This window comes from Tachypleus tridentatus, chromosome 13 (assembly GCF_004210375.1).
Source record: "Tachypleus tridentatus isolate NWPU-2018 chromosome 13, ASM421037v1, whole genome shotgun sequence".
Classification (NCBI taxonomy): Eukaryota; Metazoa; Arthropoda; class Merostomata; order Xiphosura; family Limulidae; genus Tachypleus; species Tachypleus tridentatus.
The window spans coordinates 92,038,245-92,053,441 of NC_134837.1; the positions used below are offsets into that span (position 1 = coordinate 92,038,245).

The window sequence follows — 15,197 nt, forward strand, 5'->3', positions numbered from 1 at the left end:
GGTACTCCAGGGGATGGATAAGATTGTTTCTGATCTTACTCAGACAATTTTTTCAGCTTTCAGAATAAAATAAGACTTTTTCAAAGAGACATTGTCAAGAAACTACAGTTACTTTCCCAATCTCAAATGTAGAGTAAATACATTCTCTGATATTGAAATAAAATAACAAACTGGAAGAATACAAAGACAAATTACAAGAAATGCTTGATAACTTCTTACATGGGTTTGAAGATTGCAGCAGATGAAGCCCTGCTTTGCCTTTCTTGTAAATCCATTCATGGTTGATGTGATCAATTATGGTTGTCCAATTCTCGAACCTCTGATTGTAGAATCATCTGCTGTGGAAATGGAACTAATAGAACTACAGGAAGACCTGGGTCTAAAAATGATTCACAAGTTCCATTCTACAACTGAGTTCTGGAAGCAAGTTCCAGAAATAAAATATCTTGAACTGAAGAAAACCAGTGTGCAACTCATCTCAATTTTCAGCACAACATAATGCTGTGAATCACTGTAAGCAGTAATGAAATTTGTGAAGTCGAAGTTTCATACAATCCTTACAAATCAACACCTGACAAAACTAATTTGTACAGACTTGACAAGATATCAGCTGGAATTTCAACAACTCACAACCAAGATGGAAACTCACAAAACCTCTACTAGCAGTAAATAGCCTGATAATTGTATAAATGTCTGTTTTGTCAGAAAGATATTATGATAAGACTAAAATTTTGTTAGGTAGTATCTGATTGAAACACCTCTAATTTTAGTGTTTTACATAATCAGTGATGTCGAGAAAACCCACTTGTATGTTCTTTCTTTCTTTGTGAACCTGATGATGACCGAAGAAGGTCAAAACATTGTTCGCTCCTCATTGTAAAATATTTTCTCAACCCAAACGAGTTGTTTTTACATATATTGTTTTACATATTTTCCTCCATGTTTTGACCAGATATTTGCTAAAACAAATTAATTAAAAATATCTGTTTTTACCCCTTTTATTTTATTTTTGGCAATCTCATTTAATGTTAATGAAATGCAAATTTGCATATTTTTCTTGGATGTTTCCATAGTTCATTACCTGGTATATATGTGTACTTTGTAATTATTGAAACTAATACTCATTAACAGTTTAAAAACTACATACATTAATAAATATTATTACTTTCAAACATCTGGAGTTTGGACACCCCTGGTATATAAGCACCTGATTTACATGATATTAACATTTTTATCCAATGGACACCTTCCCAGTCACTAACACTGACTCTCAGTGGGGAAGAAAGACAGGAGAGTATTGGCAGAGGTATTATCATAAATACATGTTCAATTTAGGAAAAGATTAACTTCCAAAACATATTTACCATCCACTAATAATATAGCTAGAATCCTATACTGAGAAGATGGAGAGGCCAGTGAAAGAATTATCCATACAGAAAGCATCTGCATAGATCAAGAGTGCACTAAGATAGTGGTAATCAAGTGGGAGAACTGCACTACATCCAGAACAGGCATGGTATGTCTGTATAGCAATTTCAAAATGCATTCCTTGCTACCAGAAGATAAATCAAAAACTTCTAAAAGTAACATGTATTTATTAAATACATTATTTCAGCTTCAAGTTAATTCAAGTAAAATCTAAACCTTACACGTGAATGGACAAATCACTACTGCTGTGCAAAAGCCATTATAATGCACATATTTAACCTAAAATTGCATATACCTTCTTTACGTTAAACACGCATATAGTTTAACCAATCTAGATATATCATACCTACACATAAAATAAATTTGTTTTCTTATCACATTTTTAACATCAAAACAAAGGTTACATTATATTTTTTATTCTGTGTATAAAAGTGTAGTTCATAGTTTAGTGTTTTTGTGATACAGTGAACAGATTTTGTAAGCCAAATATGTAGTACAATCAAATAAATTGTTAAATATTCAGATCAAGGTAATATAAACTTGCACAATATTACTACTGTATGACATTTACAAAAACATACTTGTGATCATATGATTCATGGTGACGAAATAAAAACAAGAACATATGTTTGAGATAAACCCTTGGAATAACAAATATATGAAGCAAAAACTTCATTTTACAAGTCATACAAATTTATTTTGAAGTGAGAAGAATCGTATTACAGAATGAATTTAAGAACTACAAGCTATATTTGTTAATGTACGTGAACTGATCTTCAAAACAAATATCCTTTTAACACAGATCCCTCAAAAATTGTGTTATTTAATTTATAATTTGCTTATAAAACTGTGCCCTTTTTTCCATTTTTAAAACAGTGCATATTTTTAAAAGTTAATTATTTGGTGTTTTTTTATACTTTATGCAGAATACTGGTATAAACAAGTGAATAAACACAGGTAATAACTTAAAAATAATTTATTCATGAGTACATTAATAAACTTGCAGGGCAAAGAGAAAACTGTGAAACTGTAAATAACTCTCAAAAATAATGTTTTAATATCAACTTACTTGTTTTCAATTTTAAATAATTCTTTACAGTAATCTATCTTAAACTAATTCAGTCCAAGAAGTAACAGAGACGTTCACTTACATACCTGTTAATCTTTTTTTATACTTTCAAACTTGTTCTTCTGACACACAAAACTTGGATTACTTACAAATGAGTCAGTGCTCAGAAATTAATCATATCTATTTGTTACTACTTTAGTATCAGTATGATACCATAACCCAAATAAGAGAGAAAAAAAAAAAGATCTAAAACCCATTACATTAGTGACAAATATTCAAGTTTCTATAACCTGACCTTTGTGTGCAAATACATGTGTATATAAGCATCTAGATACATTGCTGTTAAAAATATACATTATAAACATAAACTTGGAAGTGTAGACCTAGATAAAAGCTGCAGAGTAAAGGCTTTAGTGGCACAAATTTACAGGCATAAGTAGGCTAAATATACATGTACAAACATTCTCTGAAAATCTCAATACATAAAGGGCAGTCTTTGATTATACACAAGAAAACTTTGGAATATCACAATTTTCCTTCCTTTATTAACTTTTACTAGAATTATTGCTTCAGAGGTCACTCACCCTTCAGGAAGAAAGTTTTATTGAGAATCTAAAACTAAAGACATGAATACCACTTTTCAATTAAACATATCTCAATTAATTTAATTAAAAAAAATAAATTTAGTCACTATATTTTCCTTTTTAAATTAAAACCATATTTTAGCTTGACTTTGTTGTTATTATAATAAAAAATTATAAAATACTTTATGAAATACAATCTTTTATGTTTTACATTACATTCCCAAAAAGACAAAAACAAAAATATGGTTCTTCGTATCTTGGGAAAATTTAAAAATCTAAATCATTAAAATGTTTACTGGCATATAGCAGGTATTTTTCAGGATATCTGACATGATATTTATGTCAATTTATTCTTAATCTTAAATTATGTACTTCAATATTTACCACAATTTACAGATTTTAAGAGATACAGTACATTTTAGAATTGCTATTTAATGAATTATTAATAAAAAACAAAATTTTGTTGTTATTGTTTTTTATTGTTTTGGTTGATTTCATAGAACCTAAATTGCATTAAGCAACAATCCTTTCAGTCACACTGAACAGATTTTCTTTAGAAAAATCTTTTAGATTTTTCCATAATGCATACAAGATTTTAGATTGCCTTCTTAATAATACAACTATCATTTTTTAATACATTTTTCAATTTTTTTTATTTACTATTTGTTTTAATCATGTACTAACAAAGGAAATATCAACATGTCTATTTGGATGAGTTACAACAAAAGATAATTCTTTTTACGTTCACTAGTCTCTGTTTAAATATTTTTTTGTCTTTTTCAATCATAAAAGTTATTTTTATAAATTTCAAACACCTTTACACAACTTTCTCCAGACAGTGATGCTGAACTAGAAATCTATTTCATTATAATAATCTCACTGTTATTTTTTCACTGGAAACCAAATGATATAAACTAGTTTCAGGATTTGCAGGAACATTTTATATTTTTGAGATTGTTACTAAAAAAAATCTACATACTGATAAGAATTTGTAGGTTTATATAAAAAATATCAGTTGAAATTTCCTTTTATGGTGAAACACTTACCAAACACTTAAGTTTTTATTTCTTTTGAAGATAAACTTAATTTCCAACAAATTTATTAATATGTTTAGTACTCAAATAGATTGATTACCACAAGAATTAAACATACTAACTGATCAATATGCATTTGAATGTATTATGCAAATTACAACTTTATGACTTAATCACACAGCATAAACACAATTTTACAGCTTCACAAAGCTACTTTATGTTACTTGTAATGTTATCTGTATGTTAAATATATAAATTAAACAATTTAAAAACTCACTATTAAGTTCAATTTTGTTAAAACTTTCATTACTTTGCTTCTAATTACTAATTTAGAACAATAAAAATGTTATGAAAAGTGGTGCATATATAAGTAGTTGTAGAAACATACTACAAATAAAGTTAAAAACAAACTGCAAAATATATATCTTATTAAATCAGCTACATAATTTCCTTTGCAATATACAATGTAATGTAATATTCAAATATTATTTGAATAGCAGTATGAAACTGATAATCAGTTTGATTAAATAATCATCCACAGTTAAATCTGTGCAATCACCAATAGTTAATTTTGCAACTATGTTTTGGACTAAATACCTATATACATAAATCTGTCAGTAAAATTAAAGTAATTCATAGAGTAACTACACATCTATACTTCCTTCCTCATGATATGAAAAGTATGTATCATGGGTGTTTTTCTTAAGCTTTAATTTTATTAAAAGAAACTCTGATACTCCAGAATAAATATGTTGTAGTACAACATTCCATACATGATGATAATTATAGTATTGTCAAATTTAAAGTAAAATAGCAGAATATAAGAACTCTTCATTTTCAAAACAAGTTAAAAATAAAATAAACAATGACTTGTTCCCAAGAATACATTTCTCAACAAAAAAAAGTGCCAGTACTCATAAATACATACAATAATGTATTTTGTTTATACCTGCAATTTATTGTACAATATACTAAAAAAAAGTTAACTCAATTATAATTTTCATTTGACACTACAGAAAACTACTTGATTTTTCATGATATTAATTGTTCTGGTGGCTTTACAGAAACAAATATAAATCAAATGCAGACTAAACCAAACAAGTTTTAGTTGTAAACTTTATTTTATTTATTTTTTTTTTTTGCTTTCCATTCCACTGAATAACAAAGACGTATGTGAATAACAAAGCCAATAAAATATGTCATTTAGATATTCTTATTGACCAATAATAGAAACCATAACCACATGAGACAACCTAATCAATTTCATAATTCACATCATTAAGTCATTTATGGTTTTATTTAAAAAATATTTAGATATTTAAAATTTAAGAGTTGTGATGTGTTTGACAGCAAGATGAAAGGCATTTGAGTTGGATGAAAAGCAGATCAAACAAGTCCCACAATAAAGTGTCAGCAAATTTCACTTCTGCTTGTTACCCACACTTCCATAATGACTTAAGATAAATTACCAATATTCACTTAAACCAGGGGTTCACAACCGGTGGGTCGCGAAGCCTTGGCAGGGGAGTCGCGTAGCCTTGTTAGAAGTAGCTTGGGATAACATTAATTTTAGTTCATCAATTACATTTTCAAGTCGCGAGTGCCAAAAGATTTGGAACCCCTGACTTAAACACATGACAACAATACTTATTTCCCACATTTATAAAATAACTTACAAAAGTAGCAATAAATCAATACACCTAATAAAACATTGCTGCCTATCATTGCATAAATACCCTTGATTATTAACAGTGTATATGTTGTTATACATAAATACTTTCAGATAACAAGCCTTTCACTCAAGATGAATACATAAAGTGTAGCAATACTCACATGAAGTTAAGTAATAACTGCATTACTTATCCTACTGTCAAACTTCAAAATTTTAAGATTTAAACTCAAAACAAACTATCATGTTGATAATTCAATTATGTAAACTTTTTACAGCTTTTGTTTTGTTTAAGTAAAGCTACTCAAGAAGTAATGTTTTAATCCGTTTGTTTGGCACTGGCTAGTATTATATAGAAAAGTAGTGAGCTAAGTTATAAACACAAACACATGGAAAAAAATTTGAGGAATTGGTGAAAGTAAACCTTACAGGCAAAACTGTTGCTATCTTAGCCTTTAACAAAATAGACCCTCAAAACATTCAGCAATCTGTAGCAAGGTACCCAATTGAAATCCTTTGGAATTATGCTGTATAACCATAGACTATATATATCACCTTCAGCAATTAGATATTCACAATTACAATCAGGTTAGTTTATTGAGAAAAGCACAAAATTATCAATACTATAAATTCTTCAAATGTTTTGTTTTACTATGGGAATATGGCACAAGTATAAAATTCCAAGTATTTTATTAAACTTTATACAGTGAAGGTTGTATTCCAGAATAACTACCAGATATTGATGTATGCCAGTATTATGATATTTAATATTGATAAGAGTACAGAACAAATGCTTAAGGAAGATATATATTTTTCAGACGTCATAGAGGTTATGCAAATGTTAAGTTGCATATTACATGATGGACAAAGTATTTTTATTCTTCACAAGAGCAACATCTTGCATTCAGACTTCTCAGTCAGATTGATGTTATGAATTCTCAGCCATATCTTGAGTACAAATAGTGTTTTGTATTTTTTTACTAAAACTTTGCCACATTATGTAATACATGCTCAGTAGTTTCTGCATTATAGTCAACCTTACTTTTCCAGTACAACTTTGATGCAATGGACCAAGCCCATGCACAATGAGTTAATCAACAGATACATTAATCAATTAATAAAAAAAAAGTTATAGGCTGGTACTTCTACTCGGAAATTAAAATAAAAAGTTGGTAATGAGTGCTGATAATCAGTTGTCTTCCCTTTAAACAGCACTTCAAAATTAATAACAGTGACAGACAGTCTTAGTAGTTTAGCTGCAACGAAGACAGAACAAACATAATATTTCAGGTACATTATCACAAATATAGCAAAACAATTCATGGATTATAGCAAAAAAATGTCTTTTTCCCATAGAAAACAAACTTCTGTTGTTTTTTACTCCCTCCGTCAACTTTAAGATGTCACAAACAAAAGTTAATATAAAAATACTGAACTCTGTATAGTACATTTATTAACCAGTAAAAATACAAAAAAAATTTAATTTTACTACAACATATGTATATTTCACTTTGTAAATTTTCTCACACATTTTTAATTATGTGTGATTATTTTTTTACTCCCTCCGTCAACTTTAAGATGTCACAAACAAAAGTTAATATAAAAATACTGAACTCTGTATAGTACATTTATTAACCAGTAAAAATACAAAAAAAATTTAATTTTACTACAACATATGTATATTTCACTTTGTAAATTTTCTCACACATTTTTAATTATGTGCGTGCATGTGTGCACATGTGTGTGTGTGTGTTATACGATATAATACAATGCAATCAATTATGACATCATTTGTGGAACACAGTGAAAATCCTAAAAAAATTACTTCAATTTTCACACACGAATGCAGAAATTTTAGTTTAATATAATGTACAGTGAAATAAAAGCATTAAAAGTAAACAGTAATATTCACTTTGGGAAAAAAAAAATCTTAATTAAATGTACACGAGTTAAGAATATGAATTCTTACCTGACTATCTCCCATGTATACTTTATAACATATGACGTATGAATCGGATCCCTGACAGGATGACAGTTTGTATGCTGGTGTTACACGTGATACAGCTATAAGTGACTTCAGAAGGAGACTCATTCGGTTATACACAGTAGGGATGACTTTTACCATTGGATCAGTTTTTTCAGTCATTCCTAGGCTCCAAGTTTCCAGTACTAGTGTATCCCCATCAACAGTTTTTAAGGATATTTCTGTGCACATATTTGCACCAAACATGGGAAGTCCATTAGCCAAAACTTTTTTTGCTTCTGTTTGAACATCAGGTAAGTCCTTAATAGCTACATTAAACTGAAACAAAAAACAATTTCAAGTTTAATGCATTTTTTAATCATCTGTTTTTATCAGTAGACATCCTTTAAAACAATCCAATTTGTTGAAACATGCACTATGATGATGTAACCAGAATCAAACAAGCATGATGCGCATTTCAAGATCCAATACTTTCCCTTATTACTACATAATTCTAATCAAACTTCTTGAAAAAACATCTGAGTTATTTATGACCACATAAAACACCACCTTAAATACACAGAACCCAACACATATATATACTACATGCAATCAATAAATCTTCTATGCTCTGTACAATTAAAAAAAAAGGAAATAAGCTTATCCTCATAGCTTAAAAAATATATTATTCTAGTGTATCTAAGTTTCTCTCTCTTCACTCTTTCCAACAAATCAATAAATTATTCCTGTAGAAGTACCAACATAGTGCATTGCCTAAAGCCTCAAGCCTTAAAAGAAACTATAGGGTGGCCCATAAGTCCCTACCCATCTATACGTTGTTATATTCAATTATGCATGTATTATAAATTTGTTTCTTTTTTTTTAGACAAATATGGCCGATGTAAGCCCATTTACACTTGAAGAGCATATTGTGTCTTACAGAGTGGAGTGAGAATGAGGGACAGCACACTGGATACATGAGATATGTGGATGGGTAGAGACTTACGGACCACCCTGTACAAAGCTTAATTTTAAATTTCCAATTCCTTTTACAATAATTGAATAGTAATTTTTATTTTATTTACTAGAGCTAAATACACAATAAAAAGTTCCAATATTCTATAAACAAGTAGAGATAACCCTGATGATGAGAAAACCCAACTGTAGAGAAAAGAATATATATACATGTAAAAATGGCTGGTATGGATTGAAAAACTTATGTAGAGGAGCGAACAAGGTCAAAACATTATTCGCTCCTCTACATAAAAAATTTTCTCAACCCATACCAGCCATTTTTACATGTATAAGTAGAGATAAAAGTCTCACTTTTATTCGTATCATAAAACAAGCAATTTTTTTTTTATATCCATATTTCAAAACAAAAGCATAACAAAAGTTTCAGAGAAGCTGAAGTATACATTGTATTACAATGCTAATCAAACTTTAAAAACTAATATTATACAGTTCTACTCACTGGCTAAAAACAGTCTTTTCAAAGTGCTATTTGGTATAGAAGCTTATGTATGTTAGTGTTAGGTGTTTATATTATTTGTATGTGTATGATGCAAAGTATTTAATACGAGTAAAGCTGAGAATGTAGGATATAACACAACAACTTTGGTCTGATATGAAAATATAGTATCATCATGATTTTAACTTTTGTCTTTATCTTGTATATACATGCTTTCTCCACCTACAACTACATATCACAACAAATAATGAAGAAAAACTGTACTAATAAAAGATCAACTGAATAGGGTTTTACTTGCACACTTGTATTTCTTTTCCTCAGCTATCCTTTAAAATTTATTCCCTGCCAACCTTTTCAGTACCTATTGCAATGCACACACTTAAATTTTATGGAAGAAATCAATGTCCCTTGTTAGCATAGTATTTTTACAAAAATGTTGTTCAAGGAGGTATGCAACTGGATTTTTTTCTAAAGAGGAAATTCACTTCGAATCCACCAATTTCTAAATGATATATTACAGTTTGTCTTCAATTAATTATTATAATGGTTACTGAGAAAAAAAAAATACCTATTACTAATTATTATAATGTAGTTCCAACTAATGATATGTATTCAGCTAAATATTAGCATTTTCATATTTCCTATAATACTCACCGAGCTCATCCTATAGCTATTGCTCAACTAACTGCTAAGATTTCTTTTCTTTGAACATTTAAGTATTAATCTGATTTTATTCTCACATGCTCCAGTCATTTATATCCCACTTAGTCGCCCTTGGTTATATTTGTCTCGTGACACTCTCCAACTACATCAATGTGCCTTCTATCCTGATACTGCACATAAGCACCACATTTAGATAATGTTATCACTTTTTCAAGACTAACTCAATATGCAGTTACTAACATCAATTCTCAGTAGAGAAGAAGGATGGGAGAGTGTAAGCAGAGGTAAGGATTATGGAATTACAGTTTCAGTGTAAGTAAATGTTAATTTCCAAACCATACTTACCTCTCTTGCACTGCAGCTAAAAACACACAAATAAATTGATGGGGCCAGTGAGAGTAGTATGCATACAGAAGGCATCTCCATAGATCATGGGTATGCCAATAGAAGATTAGCACCCTAGTGGGAAAACCAAACTACATAAAGAACCTAATTCATGCACTGTGGGTGAAATGTTACATGATCTGTCATCACTACTGACCAAGCCCCAACCAGATAGCTAACGTTGAACTGCTCTGGGTTGGAATAATAAGGCCACAGTTTCTAAATCCCACGTTAGTGGCTAAGTTAGTTGTAATGCAAAATATACACACACACACACAATCGTAGACAGATGTGTTCCAAGCCACAGGAACCAGAACGAGAAAGTAAACAACACCAACATTGTACTAAACCAATATTGATCAAAAAGAAAAGTCTTGCTCAACTCAACTGGATAGCCAAGCACCAAACATAAATTGGTACTACAAGTAGGCTCTTGCAAATGCTGATGCCTCTCCTACCATTATCTGTAATAAAAAAAAGAATTTACTCTAACAGTCTAGAGGAAAAGCATCTGCCCACCATCACAGTTGAAACCAGGTGTGATAAGGAATCCCTAGCTCCACTAGTAGAATCTAGAGGGTAATATGTACTGGGGAGTCCTGAGAAACAGTGTAATAGGTAAACCAAGTTTCCTAAATTTCTAAAAGCAACCCAACCCTATTTATTCAATTCAATGGTCCAGCAAATATTAGTGACATCATCTAGTTAGTTCTTAAACGGTCTTATGGAACACCTCATTTCTACAGAGACTGATGTAACCTGGATAAAATATATTGTGTCAGTCATTACTAGTGGAGAATTGGTTTGATAAAAGCACACCTGCCTGGACAAGGCTCACCACAGAGTGTGATCATATGAAAAAGAAGTAACAGACCCTGGAAGGTAAAAAAGAAAGAAACACAGCAATGAAAATACTTTTCTCTCTTTATAATTTAGCAGATGTGGTTAAGATTGCTGCAGAGGGTAGTTGGAAACCTTCAAAAAAAGATACTGCTAGATCATTCAAAAAATAGTAGATAAATTATCGGTGGGGAGGTTTACATAATAGCCCATACAACATCCTCCAGCAGGCAATTTGACTGGGCTGCTAAAGAAAAACATGACAAATCAACTCCAAAAAAGGTCCAAAATAAGCAACATGGATCAATTTTTATATCCACCTTGATAAGGGAACTGGAGATAAATCTTGAGAAACCAAAGGATCTCAATAAATAAAAACAAGACTGATGTTTAGAACCTGAAAAAATGTAAAGACAAGCAACGTGACACACCAGTATTGATATGTATGCCATTATTTTCATTGATAAACGTCTGTTGTGAAACTATTCGGAGACTGAAACAGATACGTGGCAACCTTGGAAGTTAAACCCAGATGCCATGCATAGGACTGCATAACTTCCATGCATGAAACTTTAGCTTTAGGATAGATATTGGATCATGTCTATCTCAAAAGAGATGGCCAAGGAAGAAGTGGAAAAGAAACATTTTTGAAGGTAAGGAGAAAGCATAAACCAGGATTGAGCTGACCAATCCAGTGCTACAAACGTAATACAGCAAGAGTTTGAACAAACCATAGCTGGGATCCTGGATTGCAACAGAATTTGTAGAAAGGTATAGAAGTGCAAGTCCATTCAGTCCTGACTGAAAGTATCCATCCTCTATGCTTGAGGGAGAGCTACCAAAGACCAAAATACCAGTAGTTGAGTGTTCTAATGAGTGGCAAATGCACTAGTCACTGACATAACAAACCAAGAGCAAATCCAGAAGAATGTAGCATCCATTCAATTGAGAGAATCCAGCTGGTTGAGACAATTAGCCTGTTACCAAATTCATCATCCACAAAATATGGCAAGTTAATAGGCTGATACGATAGGAGAGGACCCAATAAAGAAGATTGAATGTTTAAAAACAAAGAAATCTGAACCAAGTGCCCCTTGATGGGAAATGTAAGACACCACTGTGGAATTACTGGAGAGAAGCATAACAATTTTAACCACAATAATTTCAGACCTTGAGACAGTTCCCCCTGAACAGCAAAACATTCTACAGTATTGATGTATAATAAAGCACTGTCATCCATAGGCCTTGAAGTAACCAATTATTGAAATATGCACCCAATCCCTGGAGTAAGGCATCTGTGAAGAGAGAGATCTTGTGACAAGGTAGCAGCAGAGGAACACCTATTGTAGTATTGTTTCAACCTAACAACCACTTGAGATCAAAGATGTTGCTCCTAAATAAAAAATAGTGGGTAATCCAGTGGATTGTTGTTCATGATCCACTAATTATGTAGCATCCACTGAAGAGATGTCATGCAGTCATCCAAAGGGGTGAGGCACACATACTCAAAAGAGAAAGATCCATTTGTGCAGTCAGAAAAGTAAACAAGTAAAATTCAAACTGCCTATTGCATGGCATAGAGCATGATGGGAGTGAGCTAAGATTGAACAAGGTGTGTTAAGAAAGACATCCAGATGGATAATATATTCTGTTGTGGGATAAGAATAGATTTCTTGGGTCTGATTTTGTTTGTTTGAAATTTTGTGGGGGAGGGTCAAGACTGTGACCCTCTGTAGCACAGGGAGCCAAAGAACACCAAAAAGCCAACAATGATGCAGATGAATATAGACTGTGACATTAATCCATGATTACAAAAGCTCTGGAACACCTTCAAAATTTAAGGGTAAGAGAAAGGGCTTTGCATAACTCATACAGAATGACAACTAGTAAATGAGCAACTTCCAACACATTTCTGCCAATAAATCCAAACACATATCAGTAAAGAGACTAGAAAATGTGCAGAAGCTGACAAATTAACCAATGTAGAAGCCTAACAATTATCCCAACTCACCATCAAATTGATATGGTAATTGTTATAAGCTTCCAACAAAATCTGGAAGAATAATACCTACCTACCAAAGTTAGGGTCATACAAATCTTAGAAAAGTGTGGTCTATGCAGGTTGACTACACATTCTGTCCTAGAACCACACATTTCCAGAAAATGGTCTATTCTTAAGAGTCTCAATATCTAGCAATAAACTTCCCTGCATATGCTACAATATCAGGGGATGGAGGAAGAACTATGTATTTATCCTCAGACCTTTCTACCATAAAAAAAGGCAGACTCAAAATCAACTGAGAAAAGACCCAAAATATCACATACATAGAGAACTTATGAGCTTCAATCTCTCCTCATTATCACATAACAGCTTATCCATCCATAGTTTCATAGTACTCCACAACTTCTAAATATCTGAAGTAACCATAATGCACTGAATAAACTGCTGTCACTTACCTCTTTGTGACCTTCTTATGTTAAGATATTCTTCCTCAAACTCAAGTTCATTAATTAGTTTCTGATTTACATTTACAGCCTTCACATTTTATCTATTCTATTTCTATACCTAGAATATTCACTAATCCTCACCCATTCTGCTCCACAGGAATAAGGTTTTGATTTGGTCTTGCTTCGTTCTCCTAATCTTGACTGCACTATTACTTGAACTGCTTTAATTGCTAGAAATTTCATGAACTTTTCCAGGTCACGACGATCATGAGATGAAAGTTTAGCTTTTGCAGACATTATTGTAAATTAAACTGTAATTTGAATATAAAAGTAAAATTTTAAGTTAAGGATTCACTTGAACTCTCCACTTATTTATGTACTTACACTTTACAGTCAAAAAAGTAGCTTACTCTGAAATTTGATACAATTTTCAAAAATTAATTCTGACTTCACTTATCATATCAATAAATCTTTTCTGGCACACTTAATGTTTGTCTTAGAGAAACACCTAGGACTTCTGGCCTAACTGTTACAGTCAATCTGTATTTAAAATCAGTTAGATACAAAAGCTAGTTTGACTTAGATCGACTTTGAAACTGGAATAATCTAAACGTTATCAAACTGAAGGATCCATAAATACGGCATTTTGTTTGGTTTTCTTCTATTTCATTCAAACTATATTCTGCATCATACTCCAGGTCCAAGTTCTGATGTACTACTACTACTAGTACAGTATTTCGGTGATAGTCTGTTAGCTTATTTACCAGTTGCTTAACACAGAAAAGGAATATTGTCACTTTGTCTGGCTACATGCTGGCTCTACTCCTTAACATTGAGCACACAAGCACTTGAAATTTGAAAGTGTAGGGCCTAAGCTAACAGTAGCAATCATAAGATTTATGAATAAACAAATACTCTATTTCGCAGAATTTGTGCAATAAACTTCCGTTTAAACTCTTTGTAAAAATGATCTAAACTTACAAAGGCTGCTGTCATTCAAACTGATACTGTACATAAAAGCCAGTTTGCCTTAACACATTTTAAACGAAATGGAAGAGCAAAACTCTCTCCACCATACTCACTAATCAATGAACGACACCAACGAATAGCCATTTTCCACATTGCATTTCCCATCATGCTTACGTAGCTCATCGTAGGGTCGCAACCTCCCGGTGAAACATAAACGACTGGTAAAATCCGGAAGAATTCTAGAAATAGAAACCGTCACGATATTAAAAATACTTCATATAAATAAAGAGTATACTAATAATGTTAATAACTTGAGTGTTTCGAACTTCAGCAAAGGTATTTGGGTATTGCATGATTACTTGGATCATTTAGTTACCGTAAATTCAGAATAATGGATTATCTGAAAATGGTTCAAAAGAGCAGAGGTGGCATAAGTACGAAGTTTAACTCTGAGGCATTTGAATTTACAGATCCCAGCCATTAAGTAGTCCTGAACATGAAACGTTTAATATGTCGTTGACTTGCTTCTTTTCGTTAACCTGCAGTCAAGCCTGGATTGACTTCTCTCCGCCGTCTTGTACCGACCGGATTTTACCGTTGCTTTTCTGTTGTTGTTTGTTTTTTTCTTTTTAAGTACGAAGCTTAAAAAGATAGTTTATTCATCGCCGCCCAAAG

General features: G+C 31.6%; 1 protein-coding gene across 3 annotated transcripts in view; it reads right to left on the reverse strand.

Moving 5' to 3' along the window:
• LOC143240920 (autophagy-related protein 13-like) overlaps positions 1 to 14,761 on the reverse strand; it is a 51,890-nt gene extending 37,129 nt beyond the window's left edge. The window contains exons 1-3 of one of the 3 annotated variants that reach the window (XM_076484170.1): positions 14,636 to 14,761; positions 13,695 to 13,864; positions 7,754 to 8,086 (exon numbers count right to left, since the gene is read on the reverse strand). In XM_076484170.1, the coding sequence (XP_076340285.1) occupies positions 7,754 to 8,086; positions 13,695 to 13,850 (489 nt within the window). In that variant the 5' untranslated portion in view covers positions 13,851 to 13,864; positions 14,636 to 14,761. Of the gene's footprint in view, positions 1 to 7,753; positions 8,087 to 13,694 lie in introns of all 3 variants that reach the window. The other 2 variants (XM_076484171.1, XM_076484168.1) reach the window with 2 other exon arrangements.
• Between the last annotated feature and the right edge of the window lie 436 nt (positions 14,762 to 15,197).